The sequence below is a fragment of the Sciurus vulgaris genome, assembly GCF_902686455.1.
Source record: "Sciurus vulgaris genome assembly, chromosome: 10".
Taxonomy (NCBI): Eukaryota; Metazoa; Chordata; class Mammalia; order Rodentia; family Sciuridae; genus Sciurus; species Sciurus vulgaris.
In genome coordinates, this window is record NC_136470.1 from 127,171,335 (window position 1) to 127,191,607 (window position 20,273).

General features: G+C 47.8%; 1 protein-coding gene across 1 annotated transcript in view; it reads left to right on the plus strand.

The window, feature by feature from the left end:
• Positions 1-20,273, plus strand: part of CLSTN2 (calsyntenin 2) — a 572,327-nt gene that overhangs the window by 426,355 nt on the left and 125,699 nt on the right. Inside the window, exons 3-4 of the mRNA XM_079100484.1 lie at positions 14,284-14,479; positions 15,134-15,342. Coding sequence (XP_078956610.1) covers positions 14,284-14,479; positions 15,134-15,342 — 405 coding nt within the window. The remainder of the gene's footprint in view (positions 1-14,283; positions 14,480-15,133; positions 15,343-20,273) is intronic.

Here is a 20,273-nt window from a genome sequence, read left to right on the forward strand (position 1 = left end):
TGCCCCTGTGGGGTTCCCCGCCTGATTGTTTGGGAACCTGAGTACACCCCGTGCGGATGATGAGTGAGACTTGTCAGGCAGAGGAAATGGCCTCTGTCCCCACAGCTGTTCCTCGGTGTCAGGGGCTCCGCTGGAGGAAGAGGCAGCCGGGTGCAGAGAGCCGGCTGCAGAGCCGGAAAAACAGGTGGGCCAAAGCTGGAGCGCCCGGGGGCACGGCTTCCATGGCCCTGTGCCTCGTTGGAGCCCCTGCCAAGGGGCACTAGGCCCTGCAGCGGAGGGGAGACCGTGGCGTGTGCTCAGAGACTGGCCGTGAACCTGGGGAGGAAGAAGCAAGCCAGCAACCCGCGCTCGGGGCGGTGTCACACATGAGAGGGGCCCCGGGGCCTGGGGACCCCCAGAGACAGCTGGCTGCATGAGGCTGTCTGGGGCTGGGGCCCATGACGCTGGTCACAGAGGCCGATGCTTGGCCAGCGGCAGAGGAGAGGACGCGGGGCTCTGTCCAGGGCACAGCGGGTGGGAGCCGGCTCTGCGGCAACTCCTGTCCTGTGGGGTCAAAACCAGAAGATGAGCCTCAGCCTCCACCGAGGACCTGGCTGTCCCCAGGCTGGCCTTTCACAGAGTGCTTCGCCACTTTGCCTGGTTCCTTTTAAACTTCGGGCCAGCGGGGTCCCATCTGCTAGGATCCCGCCCGTGGAGGAGGAGCGCCGGCTGGAGGAGCTAATGCACCTCCTCGGCCCCGTCGCGGACTCAGTGGGTTTGGAGCCGGTCCTTGAGACACCAGTCCTAATCGCTGTGCGAGGCTTCCTCTGACTTCACTGAGACTCAGTTTCTCCAACACCCACTGAATGTTCCCTGAGGGCCTCCCTGAAGTCAGGCCTGGAGGGAGGTGGGGAGGCCAAAGAGAGGAGCAAGTCCAGCCTTGCCTCAGGGAACTCTAGGAGGAAATATCACCTTTTGGACACATTGGCATTGCAGGAAGAAATGCCCAGAGGGACAGGAGATGCAGGGCTTGGTGGAGCACTGAGGAGGCGGCCCCTAGTCAGCTGGAGAAGCTGGCGCAGGCTCCTCGGGGGTGGTCGTGCTTAGACTGGGTTTTGAAGTCTGTGTAGGAGTTCTCCTGGTAGATATAAATGTGACTTCTTTGCTACCCGAGCAGGAGAAGGTGGAATGGCTCATGTTTTTTGGAAACAAAATCTACAGAGGATTGTAAGAACTGGTTACCACCTGGGTAGCTTGCAAGACTTTCTGTTCCCACTGATGCTTACCTGCAGTTAAGCTGCAAATGCTGGCTTCTCATGCTGGTTTTTGTTTTCTCTTAATTTGCAAATGAAAAACCTTGCTCACTTATGGCCAATTGGCTTCCTGATGTTTAGCTTTCAATCAGCAATTCCAGGAGAGGGCTTCTCTCTGCCTGAAGTGACCCTCATCAAGCAGGTTTCCGAGGTGCCAGATAAACCCTGACACATTCTCTTAGCATGTTTTCCATTCAAAGATACAAGAGAAATTTCATGCTAAAAATATTTAGACATTTTTATAGAGTAAATTGCAAAATTTGCACAGCTCAAAAAATAAGCGCTTCCTTCTGAGAAACATCGCAGTTGACATGGGTCACGTTTTTTAGCATCCTCCTTCCTCCTCCATCATTGGGAGAAAATGCAAAGGCTGAGTGAGCCTAAGACTCTCGGCTTTCCTGTTTGTGGCCAGCCAAACACTTAATGCACAGCCTCCCTTGGGAGGGGCTGGGTCCCCCCCACCTTGTAATCCAGCCCAGGCCTGCTCTTTGCCACTCTCCTGCAATGGCTGAAATCTTACCGTGGTTCATGTCTTTCTTGAAATTAAAGTAATGGGCCACGTGACCATCAGAAATCGCGACGGCAGCATCAAGTCATAAAACCATAATGCTGTGAAATGGCGGCAGCAAGCAAATATCCACTGGGTTTTTAATTAACTGCCTCTAAATAATGAAAATGAGCAAATTAGGCTCACTTTTAGTAGCAAAATACCATTGTAATTTGAATATTTCCATTGATGGGGAACATGGCGCCTTTGATGGAGGGGTGTAAATCGGAGCCCAAGCTCTCTGGCTCCTCCTGGGGACCTCGCCCTATTTAGCCTGCCTCTGCTCAGACCCTGGGGAACAAGCATCTGTGGTTATTTTTTTTTTTTTTTTTCTTTTTGCCTCTGGGCTTGTGGGAGGGAAATGTGAAAAAAAAAAAAAAAAAAAAAAAACAGACACAGAGACTTCTAACTGCTTCTACAATCCTGTAGTAATTATCATTCTACTGCTACTGAAAAGACACTCGGGATTAGGAGGTAGACTCTCAAGTGGAAGGAGATCTGTTCAGATTGTGGCTTATGATTACTTTGTGACATTGGGCAAGTTTCTTAATCTCTCTGTGCTTTGTTTCTTCATCCATATGATGGAAGAAGACTTGGTACGCATACAGAGGTTTGCTCTAAAGTCATTGGCATAGTTGCTGGTCCCTAATAAGTATTCAAGAACTACTAAGTGGTTAGAACAGGCATCCCGTCCTGTCCTGATCTTAGGAAGGAAAGATTTAATATTTCACTGTTAGGAAGAAGCAAACTATACCTTTTTCTTGTATGTCTTTGATCAGTTAGAACAAGTCCCCTTCCATTGCCAGTTTATTAGAAGATTTTATTATGTATGGATGTTGAATTTTGCCAAATTCTTTTTGGCATATCTCCAATGGATTTTTATTTTTCTCCTGTATCCTGTGAATACGGTGGATTATTTTGACTGAATCTAGCTTCCTGACTTAAGTCCTACTAAGCCATGATCCTTTTTGTAGAATTGGATGAAAATTGCCAAGATATATTGTTGAGGATGCTTGCGCCTACATTCACAGACCGGTCTCTAACTGTCTTTGCTTCTAAAATCTGGTCAGTTTTGCTATTAGGGTAATGCTGACCTCCTGGGGAAAAAAAAAATCTTTTCTTTTTTTTTTTTTTGGTACCAGGCCAGGGATTGAACCCAGGTGTGCTTAACCACTGAGCCACATCCCCAGCACTTTTTAAAAATATTTTGTTTAGATGCAGGGTCTCACTGAGTTACGTAGGTCCTCACTAAGTTGCTGAGGCTGTCTTTGAACTTGAGATCCTCCTGCCTCAGCCTCCTGAGCCACTGGGAATATAAGTGTGTGCCATCACCCCCAACTTAGAAAGAATTTTTTAAGAAATCATTCCCTTTCCCTCTATTTTCTAAAAGCAAATCCCATGTGATTGGTGTTTTTTCCCATTCGGTTATATGATAGAATTCACTAACGAAACATGTAGCTGTGTGAAATGCTGTGTGTCTGCATAGCTGCTGACCTCTCAAGTGTTATATTTACATAACATTCAAATTGTTTCATAGGATTTAAATACAAAATTAGTTGTTTGTTTGTTGTTTTAGACCTACTTACCTTGGGCCTACTTTGCTCTTTTTCTAACTTCTTGATTTTAGATTGTTCATTCTCCCTAACCTACTTTTAAAGCTATCTATTTCTCTGTAAGCACAGGTTTAACTGCATTCTCAAATGTCTATGGGTGGCATTTGTTATCTTCAGTTCCATTATTTTGTAATTTCCCTTCTGATTTTTCTTCCATCCATGTATTGAGCCGTGTATCATTTAATTTCCAAATATCTGGGTTTCTCTAGATCTCTCGTTTAATGCTGATTCCTGGTTATTTCCACTGTGGTCAGGGCCCAGCTCAGCACGTGGTCCATATGAACAAGGCCTAGGGTTGGGGGTGTCCTGCAGTTGAAGGTGGCCTTCTCCACATCAGGACAATGTGGAGGAGAGTGGGATTCAGATTATCAGTGACTTCGTGAATTTGTTTTTTATCGTGCTCAATTAGTTACTGAGAGAGAGATCTCAGAATTCTGTTGTGATTGTGGGACTCTACATTTCTCCCTTGGACTCTCCATTTTTGCTGTGTATGGTTTGAGCATACAAATAATTTCTTTAACATGCTCATTTGAGAATTCAAAAACCTGAGTTTTCTCCAGGTTGGCTTCTGTTTTCTTTTTTCTTAATAAGGGGGCTCTTTTCTATTTCGGGGGCTCTTCATATGCCAAGGAAGTTGGGACTGTATCCTGGGCATGTTGAATATGATGTTGAGACGGCTTTGTTATAGTCCTTCAAAAAGTGTTGGCACTTTCTTCCAACAGACCACGAACTCGACTCTATTCACACTGCCAGCTTTCCCCTCCGACCATGGCTGCCAGTTCCCACCCCAGTTCCAGGACCTGCCATCTGTCCCCACTGGCAGAGTGTGGTGGGGTTTAGACTCAGAATGTAGGCTGTCCCTTCTCAGAGGCTCCTCCTCTCTGAGAGTCCCCTCTGACACTCCAGTGACCCAGAAGCGTATTTGCCCTCCCTCAGGACCACAGGTTTCCTATCCAAGGTTTGACCCCCTGCACCCCAACGCTGCAGCTGCGCTCAGGACAAAGGCTCAAATCAGAAAACTCACCCCAGCTAGGGACTTCCTGCAGGTTTTGTCTTCTCTCCCAAATCTGCCTGTTTTTAATCACTCTCCAGAGCCCTTAGACATTTTGTGGGGCAGGTGGGTATTTTTCCAGGTTTCTGGTGTTCCAGCGAGAGGGTGGCGTGTTAGGAGTTCACTCACCTAGATCAGAGACAGAACTCCCCAGAACACTCTGCTTGTCGGTAGCCCCCCACCCCCATTTCATTTAAACATGCACAGTACGTATTTTGTGTGATTGTCAATCATTCTTGTTAGAAATAGTGCAACCAGAATACTAATGGAATGACTTGATATGTAATATGTACTTGTTTGATAGAATTATTGTTTTATCATTACAATAAACCTAATATGATCGTGCTAAATCTATTTTAGAGTCTGAAAATTTTCTTTATCAAGAATTACCCAGTTTCAATTCTGGTGACTGGGTGAAGTCTATTGCTAGAATTCCATTGCAAAAAGATTTCTGCTGAGCTGATCGTCAAAGCCACTTCTCAGCACATATACACAACTCATTTCTACAAGTGACCAATAAGCTATTATTTTAATATTCAATGTTATTACATTTTAAAAAATATTTTCATGTCCTATAACAATACGGTCCCAGCAATCATTAAGAAGCCATGCTAATCTGGGGCCCAACAATGCGCAGTTTGGAAAATGGAGTTAAATGTGACTTCTCCATCTGGAGCAGGTCAAATGGGCTGTCATTTTTAAGAGGGAGCAATATTCTAAATATCAGCAATTTATGCCAGGAAAGTAAAATTCAGCAAAAAAAGCAGAATAATTCTATAGCTATTGTAGAATGCATCTTTTCTGCTTTTCATTTATTCTGTGGGAAAATTGGCCTTGAACAACATGTGCCATCAATTGTGTAAAGCAGCTCAGTCCAACAGAAACATCTTTCAAGCCACGTACATAATTGTATGTTTTCTAGTAGCCACATTATAAAAGTAAAAATAAACAGGTGAAATTGATTTTAGTAAGATGTGTTACTTAACCCAAAATACCCAACATTATCATTTCAACATGTTATCAAATTAAAAAATAATTCATGAAAAAATTCTATTCTTCATTTTAAAAGCCTTTCAAATCTGTTGTGCATTTTACACTTACAGAACACCTCAACTTGGACGCAAAATTTTCATCAGAAATGCTTGATCCGTATTTAGATTTCCTGTTGTTTATAACTGATTGACACATGCAAACATACTTGAAAGTTTTCCAGTAGATGAATTGAGTATCTGTTGTTAAATTTAAATCGATAAGTATAAAAATTAAATACAGTGGAAGAGCCGGCTCCTTGGTCAGCTGGGCACATGTCCAGGGTTGGAGAACCGCCCTACGGGCCAGGGCCTCTGCAGGACAGAGTGCAGACCCAGAGCCTCAGTTAGTGTCTTTTGTAGGAAGACTTCCTGAGCTGAGTCCTGGAGACACTAAGGATGACTGACCCACTGACAACAAGGACAGGACATTTTTTTGATTAGGTGGAGACAAACAAGGCCTCAAGGTCACTACTCACTGGTTTGACCTTGTGGTCCTACATCAGACCCAGGTTTGGACACAGGATAAGTGGACAGGAAGAGAGCCCAAAGACTTCCCTTCCAGACATGATTCTCACCAATTCTGTTTGAATCCCAAATCTTCCTCTGGTTGACCCAGGAGGCTGTGATAGTCACCCTGGTACCTTGGTAAGGCTTGGGCACATTAACCTCACCGTCTTTATTTATTTGGCCCTATGTATGCTTCTGTTTCTCAAACCCAACTGTGACTCAGCCTAGGCTTCTGGGAACCTCAGCATTTGCTAAGATCACCCCTACCCTGTCCTGCAGGAGGCAGATGCTTAAGAAAATTTTGTAGGTGAAGAAATTCACCAGCAATGAAGGGCCATCAGATGAGTAGGGGACCTTTCCGCAAAGGTGTTTTGCCATGCATCACCTTCCGGAAGGACAGGTAGGAGTTAGTTAAGATTCATCCCCAGGTGATGACCCTGGCTTACCCGTCTCCCCAGAGCGGTGCGCCAAGATGAGCGTCTCTTCCCTACATGACAGGCCCCTGCTCTTGCCTGACAGTGAGAAAGTCATTTATCCCAACCTGTAACTGGCTTCAGGACTGTGACTTCTGAGGTACTTAGGGTTTCAAGCACTCTTTCAGCAAATATTTGAATTGCAGCCATTACAAACTCAGCCACCATCCTTGTCAGTGTGGTTCTCTTGCTCCTCCCTCCTCCTTGCATTTCATGGCAGCTGACTAGACTTGTGGGCTCCTCAGGACCAACCAGGCAGGCATCGGGAGCCTGGGGGTCAATCAATGGGTACAGACACAAGGGTGGACTAGAAGTGCCCGTCTGGTCTGGTCTATTGCTGCTTTCTGCTGTCTTTCTCATTAAACTTCTGTGAGAATTCAGTTGGCTAGCTCTGCACGAATCACAGAACCCAGCTCCTGCCATAGTAAACTCCTAGTTAAAAAATAAATTAAAAAATCCTGTTCTGATAATAATGCGGTTACACCAAGGAAAGACAATTTTGTTCCCATTAAACAGAAGGGGAAACGAAGGTCTGGAGACGTTCTTTCTCAGGGTTACAAAGATGGCAGGTGGAGAGTGAGCCTGAGTCCAGGTTTACCTGACTCTGGGCTCTGAGTGGCACCACCTGCGGTCTCGGAAGAGAAGCGCTGAAATGCCTTTGCAGACACACAGGACCGGGTTCACGCAGGGTCTTGTCTCAACAGAGCTGTTGAGGCTGAGACTCCTTTCTTCCTGCAGCCACCAGGGTCCTCTGTGGTGGCTCTATGACAGCAAGCAACTGACCCTGGAAGTATTTGCGGGGAGCGACTGACCTGTCCTTATGTTCTCCCAACATGCAGAAAAGACACCTGCTCCAGACTCTGTAGCGCATCAATGCACTTAACACATGCTCATCCGCCTCCTGTCTGCAAAGACAGATCTGGTTTCTGCTTCATCTGAGTCTCCGCTCACTAGCCAGGCGGGTCAGTGCATAAGGAGATGGGGTTGTTCCCAGTGTAGCCCTGAGTCCCTGACTCAGTGTAGACACTCAATAAAAGTGAATCTCCACAATTACTCTAAACTAATAGTATTATTTGTTTTCTTCTTACTATATTCTTTATGTCCAGGAAGGTTTGCTGTGTACATGACTCCTCTATGCCTTTGCACCTGGATCCCTCAATTCCAGAACCACCATGCACTAAGCAGATCAAATGACCCCTCAACACCTGCTCTGGCTCTGCCTGACCTAGTTATGATGAGCTGAGCCACAGGGACCTCTCCACATCTCTCAGCATTTATATCAGTTGTTGTATCATTTATTCATTCAACAAACATTGCCAAAGAAGGAAAAGTGCCTTGTCTTTTGTTCAGAAACATGTCACTGTGTTGGGTTAATCTTCCCAAAAGAGAGGGAATTTGATCTCAGCACAGGGCTTCAGGAAAATGACTTTTAAAATAAAAGAAGGTTTTATCTAACTAAATTTTCAGTATAAAAAAAGTGATAGATGGTGACCCGCATCCCCAACCCCTTTGACTTCTAATGGGAATGGAGGCAAGGTGACAATAAGCATCTGGCCTTGCAGGCCAGAATGCAGCATGTATCATAATTGTAATAATAAAGGCCCAGAGACCTTTCTACTTCCCAAAGCACTTCTGCATTAAGTGTGTCATTGTAGCCTTAGGGCACTTTCTGTATTAAACATGGTCAGTGTCCCCAGCTGTAATGGGAAGGAACTTGGGAGCCACCCAAGGTCATACAGCTGAGTAAAGCCGAGATAGGATTCAATGCCAGACCAGTCCCAGAACCTCCCCAACACCCAGACCTCTGATCATCACCAGAAGTGGCAATCTAGCAAACATTTCCTTGTAGTTTTCTGCTTCTGAAGATTTTAAGTTCAATCTGAAGTGGGAGGGCTTAGTCAGTTTTTTTTGAGTGTAGATTTATTTCTCGGTTCAAATCTCATTTGATATTCTGAGCATGATTACCGTTGGATGTGATCAGCATTTGTCCTTTCTCATTTGGGGATACTTAAAGTGACGACAGATGATTCTATGTAGAACAGTACAGCTTGCCCGAAACCCTCGCTCTGCCCAGCCCTCCAGGGGTGCCGTTAGTGTTGACTGTCTGTCACGCCTGTGCTAGGGAGGGCAGAGTGTGCGGCCCGGAGCAGATGCTGATCTGGAGGGACCTCCTCAACCTGGAGGAGAAGGCTTCCCGAGACCCACCTCTTTCCTCAAACCTGAAAGTGTGGCCCAAGACAGGTGTTTGCACCAAAAGAAGAACTTCACGCTTTTGATGCAGAGTGAACAAGTCAAATAGCATCTTAGTATTAATATCATGGTCATTTTGACTTTGTGGACAGCCCTCCACCAGGAAGGGTCTTGAGGATGCCAGGTGTCCACAGATTGCACTTTGAGAACTACTGTCCGGCAACCTCACAGCGACCCAGTGCTAAAGTGGCGCTAAAGAACAAAGATTTAAATGCCAAGGATATGGCTTCAGCCTTTGAAGATAGTTCCTTACTGTCCGAGTCACCTTGGATGACCCACTTCATCTTCCTGAGACTCAGTTTCCTCATCTAGAAAATGAGGAACACAATCTGTTCTTTAAGCGTATTCAAGGATAGAAACATAACACACTAGAATGAACTCAAACATGTCACCCAGAATCTTGGTGAGGCCAGGTTCAGCCTCCGTAGGCCACGCCAGGTCCAAGGTGGCACCCAGAGGACCAGCAGCCTCTTTCCCCGTCGGCCCCTTGCCAGCCGAGACATGATCACATGCACGTTCCTCCAGCACACACACCCCCACCCAAGAAAGCTTGCTGGAGAGCAAGATTCTGATAGCGATATTTTTATCTGGAAACTGGTCTGATTTTTCTGGCTATAAGTACATCGCCTTCCCACTGAAGTTCTTTATCAGTGATAACCAATTCCAGTGACGGCTCACAAAGGATCAGAGCAGCCAGGTGGGAGACCGGGATGCAGAGAATGACGGTTTTAAGCATCCTCTTCCTAGGACTCCATCCCAGGAACGAACTTCCACCTATTTCTTTCTCTCTTTCGACTTGTTGCAATATTTTAAATTTTCGATAAGGTGTAGTTCTAAGTAAAGAAAAATTAAAAGTTTACAGTATTTGTCTGCATTTTACTATTTATCTTAAAATTTTGCAATTCTAGTTTTAAATACAAATGGAAGCATTGAACCGGTGTGCAGAATCGTAGAATTTGCATTTTGTAGTTCACATATGCATATATATTTAATTCATATCCAAATAAAGGCTGCACCAAACAGACTTAGCAGTTTCTATTTCACTTCTTGGAACATGCACCTACCACCAGCACGTTCTGCCTCTGGCTCTCTGGTGAGGGTTGTGGGAAAGAAAAGCAGCTCCCACTGTCTTATTGGCAAGGATCCCACAGGGTTCCCTGGCAATCCTGCTCTCTTAACACCACCCCACGGCCATCTTCTCACCGCAAACAACTCCAGATCAAAGGGAGAGCACAGCACGGGGGGCTGCCGACTTCCCGCTCAGACAAAGACGGAACATGCTCACCTGCTTTTGCTCTGAGTCCTGAGGGTCATGGTTCATTCTGTGCTCCCGGGGCATCCTGAGTGCTGTGTAAAAGTGCGAAGCAGGACACAGTGGGCGTTGGCACTGCCCATCTCTTCTCCTGGCATGAGCCATTGTCCCCTAAGACTTCATTTGCAAACACAAGGTCAAAGGTAAAGTTATGGTCAGGTGTGGGGATGCAGCAGGTGGGGAGGCTGAGGCAGGAGGATTGTAAGTACAAAACCAGCTCCAGCAACTTAGTGAGGCCCTAAGCAACTCAGAGAGACCCTGTCTCTAAATAAAATATAATTTTTAAAAGGGCTGGGGATATGGCTCAGTAGTTAAGCACCTCTGGGTTCAATCCCTGGTCCAAAAAAAAAAAAAAAAAAAAGATAAAATTATGAAGAATTTCAAGACAGGCATCAGAGATTGAAAGCTAGCTCAGGACCCTTTTGAGCCCATGGCTCTTGTGTGGCTCTCAGGTCACAAACCCATGAAGCTGGCCCTGCCCTTGGGGCTTCCGCTCCTGCCACACTGGACCCTGCAGTCTCTTGGACTCCTGCAGAACTCCTTGCCACTGGAGGTTCCTAAGTGCCTCCCACTTCCTCTTCTGGTGGTCTCAGTCAGACCCCCATGTCCTTCAGCAAGCTCGCCCTGCCCCGCGGACCAGGCCAGCGCTCCGAACAGCACGCCGTTCTCTTCAATGCATGGTCACAGCCACCATGTCCCTGTAGGTAGGTGGCAGCTGCACTGCCTGTCCCCTGCCCCGCTGGCTGCTGGGCAAGCTCCCGGCCAGGCTCCTCTGGTTTTACTCACCATTGCTTCACAGGTGCCCGGCACATGGTTCCGAATAAATATCTATTAGGTGTGTTAGTAGTTTCTGTCACTGTGACAAATACCTGAGGAAAACAACTTAAGAGGAGGAAAGATTTATTCTGGCTCCGGGCTTCCGAGGTTTCAGTCCATGGTCGGCTGGCTCCATTGCTGTGGGCTTGAGTGGAGGCAAAGGGTGTGGAGGGAAAGAGCTGTCAGCTCGTGGCAGCCGGGTCCCAGAGAGAGACGGGAAAGCGGGAGGGAAGGGACCAGAGATGGTACCCTGCCTCCCACCGTGCTCCCCCTGCTGTTTCTGCTCCTCCCAGGAGTCCAGTCAGCAATTACTGGGCTCATCCACTGATGAGGTCAGAGCCCTTGAGATCCAAGCACTTCCCCAGAGCCCACCTCTGGATGTTGCTGCATCGGGCACCGAGCCTTCAGCACATCAGTCCTGGGGGACAATCCAGATCCAAACCAAGACATTAAGTGAATGAATGAATGACTTCACAAGTGAAAGCTTCGGCCAAAGGAGCACAAGGGTCAGATGAAGAGGTAGAATAAATGAGGGTAACTTGACTTCCAGGTTTTGTTCTAAAGGGGCGAAACCTTACCTGAGTCTGAGCTGGTGACAGCTAAGTGACTACTACATTGCCTTGCCTGCCTGTCTGTAGGCAATTGAGAATATTTTAAGGTACTCACGTCATTTGTGCATGTGTCTCCAGGCCAAGTAGAGTGCCGGGGACTTGGTTACCTCCAGGGGGAGCGGGGAGTTGGTTCTATTGGATTTCATTGACCTAAGCTAAATGGAAGTTTGTGGCCCTGAAGTTCATTCCGTCCTTCAATGGATCTCCTTTTCCATCTCCTCTCTCCCCTGTCTCTTGTTAAGGATTGCTGAGTCTTGAGAACTACTTTGGTTGTGATCAGATGTTTTCAACAGAAAATTATTCTCATCTATTTTTGGTTTAACTTGGCTCTTCAAAGAGAAATGGTCTGATTAGCCTTATAATCATGGTGCTGGCTGGGCAATTCCAGACAATGCCCTAGAACAAGTCGGGGTATATTGGTAACATTCTCACATTGGCATCCATCTTGGTATAAACGAACTTTAGAGGTTCATCCATTCAACTCCAGCAAACTCAGAGCAGAAATTAAACTCGAGATCAGATGAAACCTTTTCTGCCCTGAAGACTGCAGAACTGGCCTCGTCCAAATGGGCGGCACAGAGACACCTAGTGCTCCTGAGCAATGGTAGCTAATGGTAGCTCTTGCAAGAACCTGGTCCACAATCTGTCTGTCTTGCCCAATATTCTACAACCATATTTGAGAAATGACCAGGAGGCAAGGTAGTAATAATAGGTATTCATAATGAAATTGAAGGTTGAAGAAATAATAATAATAAAAAAAAAGCCTAAAGGTAAGATTGGTATTGATTGAACTTGTTAGAAAATGTTGTTAGTAAGAGATCAGGGCATGCCTCCTGTATGTAAAACAGGGCATTTCTTTCCTGAGCAAGACTTAAAGTGGAATGCAGAATGCTCCTTGAAAGTCCCGCAGGGGTCCTCTTAGAAGTTATGGGGCTGTTTGGAAATGTGTGGTGGAATAGAAAGCACAGAGACTAAGGAGTCAGCCACACCTTAGCTCTGTGACCTTCAGCCAGTAATTAACCTCCCTGAGTCTCTTCCTCCTCCTAATTTGTATAAGTTTGTGTAAAACACCTGCCTGGCAGGTTTGTTATGAAAGTCAGATGAGATTACCTGGATGGCAGTACAAAGCTCAGTGGCCAAACAGGCAAGCGACTGGGTTACCCCTCGTCGCAGGGCCAGCTCTTATGAACAGCTGGCAGGCCTGGACGAGGCTGAGGCAAGCAGGTGCCTGCGTCACCCTGAGAGGGGGGCCTCCTAGGCGCATCCTGGGCACTTCCTTTCTTCCCTCTCGTCCAGGAAGTGTGGCTGGGACAATGTCCGACCAAGGTCACAGTATCTCAAGAGCAGATCCCTCGTCCCAATACCATCTCCTGGGCCATTGTACAGAGGAGCCAGATGAGACCCAGAGAAGCAATATAATCTGATTTAGGCCTGTTGGTTAGCGAGTGGTGAGTCTGGAATATGAATCCAGACCCTCAGCTCCAGGCCTATGTTACTCCCCAGTAGCCTCTTTCCTGCCCATATAACCATATAATACCATATAATGCTCACATACCCTTTTGCTCTAGGAATGGTCTCTCTCTCTCTCACACACACACACTTATATCTGCACATCAGCCCTCTCAGCACTGGAGAAGGATGTGTCTCGAATATTCAGCATATTGCAAGGCATTAACTACAGAGCTTGCTTGCTCGTTGGGGTTCAAGGAATAAATAACCACCAATGGAGAAAAAAGAGATATCCTCGTGGCCTTAGAGTTTTAATGTAGAGAAACAGTTATGATACACATTAACGCAGCCCAAGGGGCAAAAGGCATTAATTTCACAACATGTCTAGCTCTTTAAGAAGTTAGCTCTCCAGGCTCCACAGGGAATCTTGAACTCACATAGACGCACCCCCACTGTTTCAAGAGAGAAAATAGCCCTTCCAAGTGGCTCCCCTGTCTCCACCAGGAAGAGATGGGTAGAGACACGTAGTGGAGGGCAGGGAGTGGGGAGTTTGACTACAGCATGTGAACATGCTGCTCAGAGTTCAGCAAGCAAATGGATCCTGGGTATCCAATTAAAATGCAGATTCTAGCTCAGGTCTGGGTGGGACTCAGGATTCTGTAATTTTTTTTTTTTTTTTAATTGAACCCAGGGCGCTTAACCACTGAGTCACATCCCCATTCCTTTTAATTTTTATTTTGAGACGGGGTCTAAGTTGCTTAAGACCTTGCTAAGTTGCTGAGGCTGGCCTCACACTTGCAATCCTCCTGCCTCAGCCTCCCAAGCATGTCTGAATTCTGTCTTTCCAATAAGCATCACACCCTGCTGCTGCTGCTTCTGGTTCAGACACCACACTTTCACATATGGAGGGGGCTGTCACGGGACAAAAGAGTGAGAAAAGCTGTGGTGTTTTATTCCTCTCCTCTGCACCAGTTTGTCTTTTGACTGTAGACAAGTTCCTAAATCCCAGACAGGACTAAGGGCAGATGGGAAACCTGCTGGGAAACTGGGGGGATCAGCAGCTCCCCAGCACAATGACCAACTTTTTCTTTCAATTCTATCAGGATACACCTGATAGACGACGTTTCCTTGCATGAAACATTCTCATTTTCCTCTGCCTGAAATGAACATGTGGGTCTGGATCTCTGGAGACCGATAATTCTGGTTGAAGATCCTGTGTGGGGAGTAGATGGCGCAGCTATTTTGAGTTTGTGAGTCTGGCCCAATAGAGGCTCTGTCTGCGGTCTGGCAATTCCCAGGACGCCCACTCCCTGTCTTGCCTGCCCCTGCAGGGGAGATCTGTGCATTCAAGATCCACGGCCAGGAGCTGCCCTTTGAGGCCGTGGTGCTCAACAAGACGTCGGGGGAGGGCCGGCTCCGAGCCAAGAGTCCCATCGACTGTGAGCTGCAGAAGGAGTACACCTTCATCATCCAGGCCTACGACTGCGGGGCCGGGCCCCGGGAGACAGCCTGGAAGAAGTCTCACAAGTGAGTGGCACCCGGTCCTGCCCTGTCCCTGGCCACCATTCACTCTTTAGATACACCGGGGGCCCCTGCCTGCTCACCTGCCCTGCAGCTCCCCAGCCCTGCAGGCGTTTGCACGGCTGCTTCCTGGTCCAGGAATACTCTACCTGCTCTCCTCCACTGGAGGCCCGCCCAAGGAGGCCGCCTTCAACATGGAGTTCAGAGTCATATCTTCCAGGAAGGCTTCCCCAAGGCGGGCAGGGCTTTCCTCCGGGTTTCTGCAGAGCAGGGTCCTCTCTGCCATGATAACTCCTCCTTGTGGGTTGCCTCTGTTCCCGCCCTTGTGGAATTTGGCTCAGAGTAAGAGAGGTCCAGCGGTACTGCCTGGAGTAGGGAAAGGGGGGACGAGAAGCGGAAACCGGCGGGCTGCCATTGGGTGACAGGGAAGGACAAAGAACAGGGAGGAGTGTCAGGGGTGGATGCACGCAGAGCAGCAAGGTGAACACAGAGAGAGGGTCCCCCGCAGGAGGGAGGACAGAGGACCAGGCCCTGAGTGGCCTGCCTGGCTTGCTGTTTCTCTATTCACTTGGTCTTCGGTGAGTGGGGGCCCCAGGGAGGGGTGGGAGGATGGAGTGATTCCTTTTGACCACCAGCCCTTTTTTCCAATATGCGGTCCAGGGCCGTGGTTCACATCCAGGTGAAGGATGTCAATGAGTTTGCTCCCACCTTCAAAGAGCCAGCCTACAGGGCCATCGTGACGGAGGGCAAGATCTATGACAGCATCCTACAGGTGGAGGCCATCGACGAGGACTGCTCCCCCCAGTACAGCCAGATCTGCAACTACGAAATTGTCACCACAGATGTGCCTTTTGCCATTGACAGAAATGGTAAGTGTCCTGGGAGGACCCAGAGGGTCAGGAAAACGAATCTACCACCCCTACTCTGAAGGCCAGTGGGACCCTGAATATACTTGGCAGTAAATGCCTCCCTTGAGATCCTTGGTGTTGTGACCCAGAACTCGGTCCTGAACGCAAAGAAATGAGCCTTACACAATCAGCAGCCCTGCCGGGTCTAGAGTGAAGCCTCGGAAACCTCAGAAACCTGCTCACTGAACAGTCTGTAGAACTCAGTGTCACAGCTGGACACTGAAGAGGGTCGGTTTCCTGGCAGAATTTTCCAGTTACTGCCTAGATGCCACCCGTTTGGCCGTGACTTTCCTATTTGACAAGTTATAACATGCTCCCCACCACACAACCTGCTCCTTACTCACAGACAAAAGATACTAAAAGAGATGGTGGGGATTTGAACCACCTCCTAAGCCATAGATCCATTCCAGAATCCTTAAAGCTCTTGCCAGTGTCTGTTTTGAGAAATTCAACCCCAGTGAGAACTTCAATCCCAGAATGAACTGAAACATTCCCATAAAGCCATTTGGATATTGCTCCATGATCATTAATATGAAACTCATGGTAAGGCAAACAACACAGCCAGAAGCCCAATCAACTCAGCCCACTTTGGCTATGATTTTTGAAAACTTTGATTATAATCAAATAGGAATATTTACCAAGTGTATTGTTTAATTATTGGTGTGAATGTGTGGGTGTCTGCATATTATCCCTGTTTCAGATAACACTTAAATACCTCACAGAGATGCAGAAGTTGCAAGATCTGACATTTACACAGTCTATTTACTTACTGAGTACTGGGAATGGTGCTGGACACTTGGAATGCAGACAGAGTGGAACTCGGGCCTGCCCACAGGAAGCTTACCATCTAGTGAAAACAATAGAAAATCGGAGGCATCAAAGCTGAAATTGATGCACAAACCATGCCATGAACCAGAGTTAGACCAAAACTGAGCCTTGAGTCTCTTAGATGCCAGTGTTTAGAGAGGAATGCCATCAGTCACCTGCTTGCAAGTCTTGACATCAAGGCCTGAGATAAACTCACTCTAAGACATAACCTGCAACCTCAGAACCACAGCAGCTCCCACAGGAAATGAGAGCTGTGTTGCACTTTGTGCTGCTGTGACCAAAGACCTGGCAAGAATAATGTTAGAGGGGGAAAAGTTTATTTGGCACTCCCAGTTCCAGAGGTCTCAGCCCATAGTCGGCTGCCTCCATTGCTCTTGTCCAAAGGTGAGGCGGGACACCATGATAGAGGTCTGAAAGAGGAAGGCAACTCAGGAAATGCAGTCAGAGAGCAGAGAGAGAGAGAGTTCTGCTCATCAGGGACAAAATATATACCCCAAAGGCACACGCCCCAGAGACCCACCTCTTCTAGCCTCACTCTACCTGCCTACAGTTACACCCAGTTAATCAGTCAAGTGGATTATTACACCAATTGGGTTAAAGCTCCCATCACCCAATCATTTTACCTCTAAACCTTCTTGCATTGTCTCATTCTTGAACTTTGGGGGGACATCTCATATTGAAACCATAGCAGGAGACAAGAACATACCCTCATCCCTAACCTCGAGCAGCTCATGGTTTGTCTTGAAAGACAAAATAATATTCGTAAGACAGAAAAAAATCGTAATGAGGTAGCTTCCCTACAAAAGGCTAAATGACATGGGGATGACAACTGCGTACCTGGACATCACCCTCTTAATGGTCCAGGGCACAAGGTCAGTGCATGGGAAAGCAAAGGAGGAAACACTGGGTTTGAAATAGAGTCCAGTGCAGAACTAAGAAGAAAAGTTTCATTAGCAGAGCTTATTAAAGAACTCTTCCCTATGGCCTGTCCCCACCACACACACACACACACACACACACACACAATATAAAACAACTACTTTGTGTTGTTCTCCTCTGGGCTTCTGTGATCAATTGTGCAGTCTCTCCATGTGAAAGCTTTGGAATCCGGGAGTGACAGATCCATGGTGGACAGCAGTGCAGGTACCTGTGATCAGCGGTCAGGTTCCACTTGGCCTCCTGCCCTCTTTCTGGAGAGCCAGAGCCCAGTGAGAGAGGAGATGCAAATTCTTTCATCTGAGGGTAAACTGCCCCAGTCATGAAGATAATTACTCACCTTGATGAGCCATTTCGCTAACATATGCCAATTTATTTCCCTGGCTGTCTCATTAAAAGTGAGTAATGGGCCTCAGCCAGGCCTCTGCCTCCAACTTTGGTTTACAACATAAGAAGAAGAGGAGAGTGGGCACCCCAGGGAACATGGGCCCCCGACAGCGAGGTTTACAAAAGCAGTTCTCCAAGTTGTGAAGGCAGGACCTCGGGGCAGACGCAGAAGCAGCGTACCTTCTAATGAGCTTCCCAGTTGGCCCCTATCCATTTCTTCCTTGGATGACCTTTCTCAGCTCCTTGCAGAAGTTCTTTGTTTCCGTGCATACCAGGGAAAGTGCTGTTGGACTTCGGGTCCTCTCATGGAGGCCTAGATTTTCCACACCCTGGACCCCATGGTTTCAGGTAGATGAATCCTGATTCCCTCAACCGGCCAGGCTCTTTGCTTTAGGGGAGAAGAAGGGAGGCAGGGCCTCAGGAAGGCAGAAGATCCTGTGTGGAGTCAGCCTGACTGGAGACCCAGCCCCGTCTGTCTAGAGGCCCTCCGCCTCCCTCCTTTTGAATTTCTCCCCTAAGAAATCTCAGCAGTAAGAATCCCTGCCTCTTTATGGGGTTGTGAGGCTTCAAATAGAGGCAGTAGGTAGGGATAATATGTGCAAGGTACTTGCTATGAATTGAGTGCTCGCTCAATAATGGTGCCATAATTATTAGATATTCTCCTGCATGACTGGTACGTGAGATTTATTTACTCTCCAAGGATTTCTGGACTGAGATTACAAACATGTAACTGAGTTGAGACGTTGTCAAACTCTTGAAAAATTCTGGGTCCATTCCAGACAGGCCCCCACTGGTTGGCACTTGGCCTGTCTCTCCGAGGTAGGCAGAGCCTGAATCCCTATTTCTATTGGACAAACAGGGAAAAAAAAAAACTGAGTCCTAAAGAGTGAAGAACTTAGCTAATTCATTTTCACACTGGTACTAGCAGAGTTGGGACTGGAACCCACGTCCCCTGAGTATGTGTCCCCAGGACTTCTCACAAAGTCACTGATCCTCAATGATGATTGACAGAGATATCAAGGTTGTGGTGTTTAAGTTCATAAACACAAAGTGAGGAAAGATGGCTGCAGGTGACAGAACAGGATACCCCAGCTTCTATTCCCTCCACAGAGAATGAGTGGGACTGTTACCCCTGAATGAAAACAGCTCTAGGAGAACTCAGGAGCCCAATGAAGAAACTACAGCAATACGGTGGGGAAAGGTCGAGAATAACTCCACCCCCAAAATGGGTAGGAGCAAGAGTTTCTCCCATCCCCCAGCCCAGAAATCCTTAAACGTGGAGAGAAAACTTCTGGGCCCATGAGTTCCTCTCACAGAGCAAAGCGGAGTAGGTGAACAGCTTCCCCTGCCTCTCAGGACCCTCCCCAAATGACCCACTTTAGCCTTCTGATAATCACTGGGGAGACCAGCATGACTTCAGTGCCTGAAGACAGGTAGAAATCAATTCTACCAAGGGCTACCACACTCAGCAAGGTGGCAGGAGGCGGCATGGCCCTGGTGGCCTGCTCTACGCTGGAGCCCAGCAGCCTCAACAGCTCTGGTGCCCACCTCACAACCCCTATAGTTCCACTGCCAAGGACCCCTCAGTGTTGGCCACTGTGAACCTCTGCAGTCTGCTCTGCAGAGGTGGCTTTTGCCACTGAGGCAAACCACAGCCAGCAGAGCTGCAGCAGACCCTCTCGGCTTCTGCCACCAAGGACCCAGAGTTTTCCACTTTTCCAGTTTCCAGGTGCTTAAACCACCCGTCTTCTTCCTCTCTCAGAGTTGTCTCAGCCTCTGCAGCCAATCAAGACACCAGCACAGACTACCGGCTGCGTGTCCACTGCAGACACAGCCCTCACCGCCATTCATGCTGCCCCCGTGTCTGATCCCTTAGCCATGCGCCTGCAAGCAGCTGGCCTCAACTCTCGTTGCTAGGTCTCACAGCTAAGCAGGAGCCTGAAGCCGGCCTACGCAGCCATGTGCTCACTTGCCACGAGTCATAGTTCCTACCGCTGAGTACACATGAGCAACCTGCCCTCTCACACCTACAGTGGTTGCCTGAAGCAGGTCCCCCACCACCATACTTACATACACAGCTGGCCCCTGCAGTCTTGCATATGCACACAGTTAGCTCTGCTTCCGCAGATGTACATTTGCATAGAGCCACCATCTCCTGTCATGGACACCCATTGGCTATTGTGCCCACAGCTGGTCCTAGCTGCTAAAGACATATACCCATACACCCATGATTAGCCCTGCTCAAGCCTTGCCAACATGAATATGCCTGCAGTCAGATGCAGCCACACCACTGACCTCAGAGTCACCCCCACACACACATACACACACCGAACTAATCCCTTGTCACTCTAGTCAGGCACACTATTGAGAATACCAATAGTCCTCTAGCCATCATAGACCTCCTGCCGCCCTTGACACATGAAACACCCTATTGTTGCTGATGTTGCAGATTGCAGCTTCCTGAACCAATAAGACACCATGGTTCTCCTTTCAGACCTGGAGCCACCAACACACTAGGCATCAGGCATGATGTCACAGTGCTTTCTAGTCTCAACCCACTCAAGTGAAGGTCTTTCCTTACTGCAGCCAGTCCATACAGTCTAGAAAAGGTGACTGCTTCTGTAAATATCCAAACACCTACACAAAACTACAGGAATCATGGAGGATGGGAAACATGGTACCATCAAAGGAACTCAATAACTGCCTGCCCATAACCAACCCCAACAAACTGAGGAGCTGCC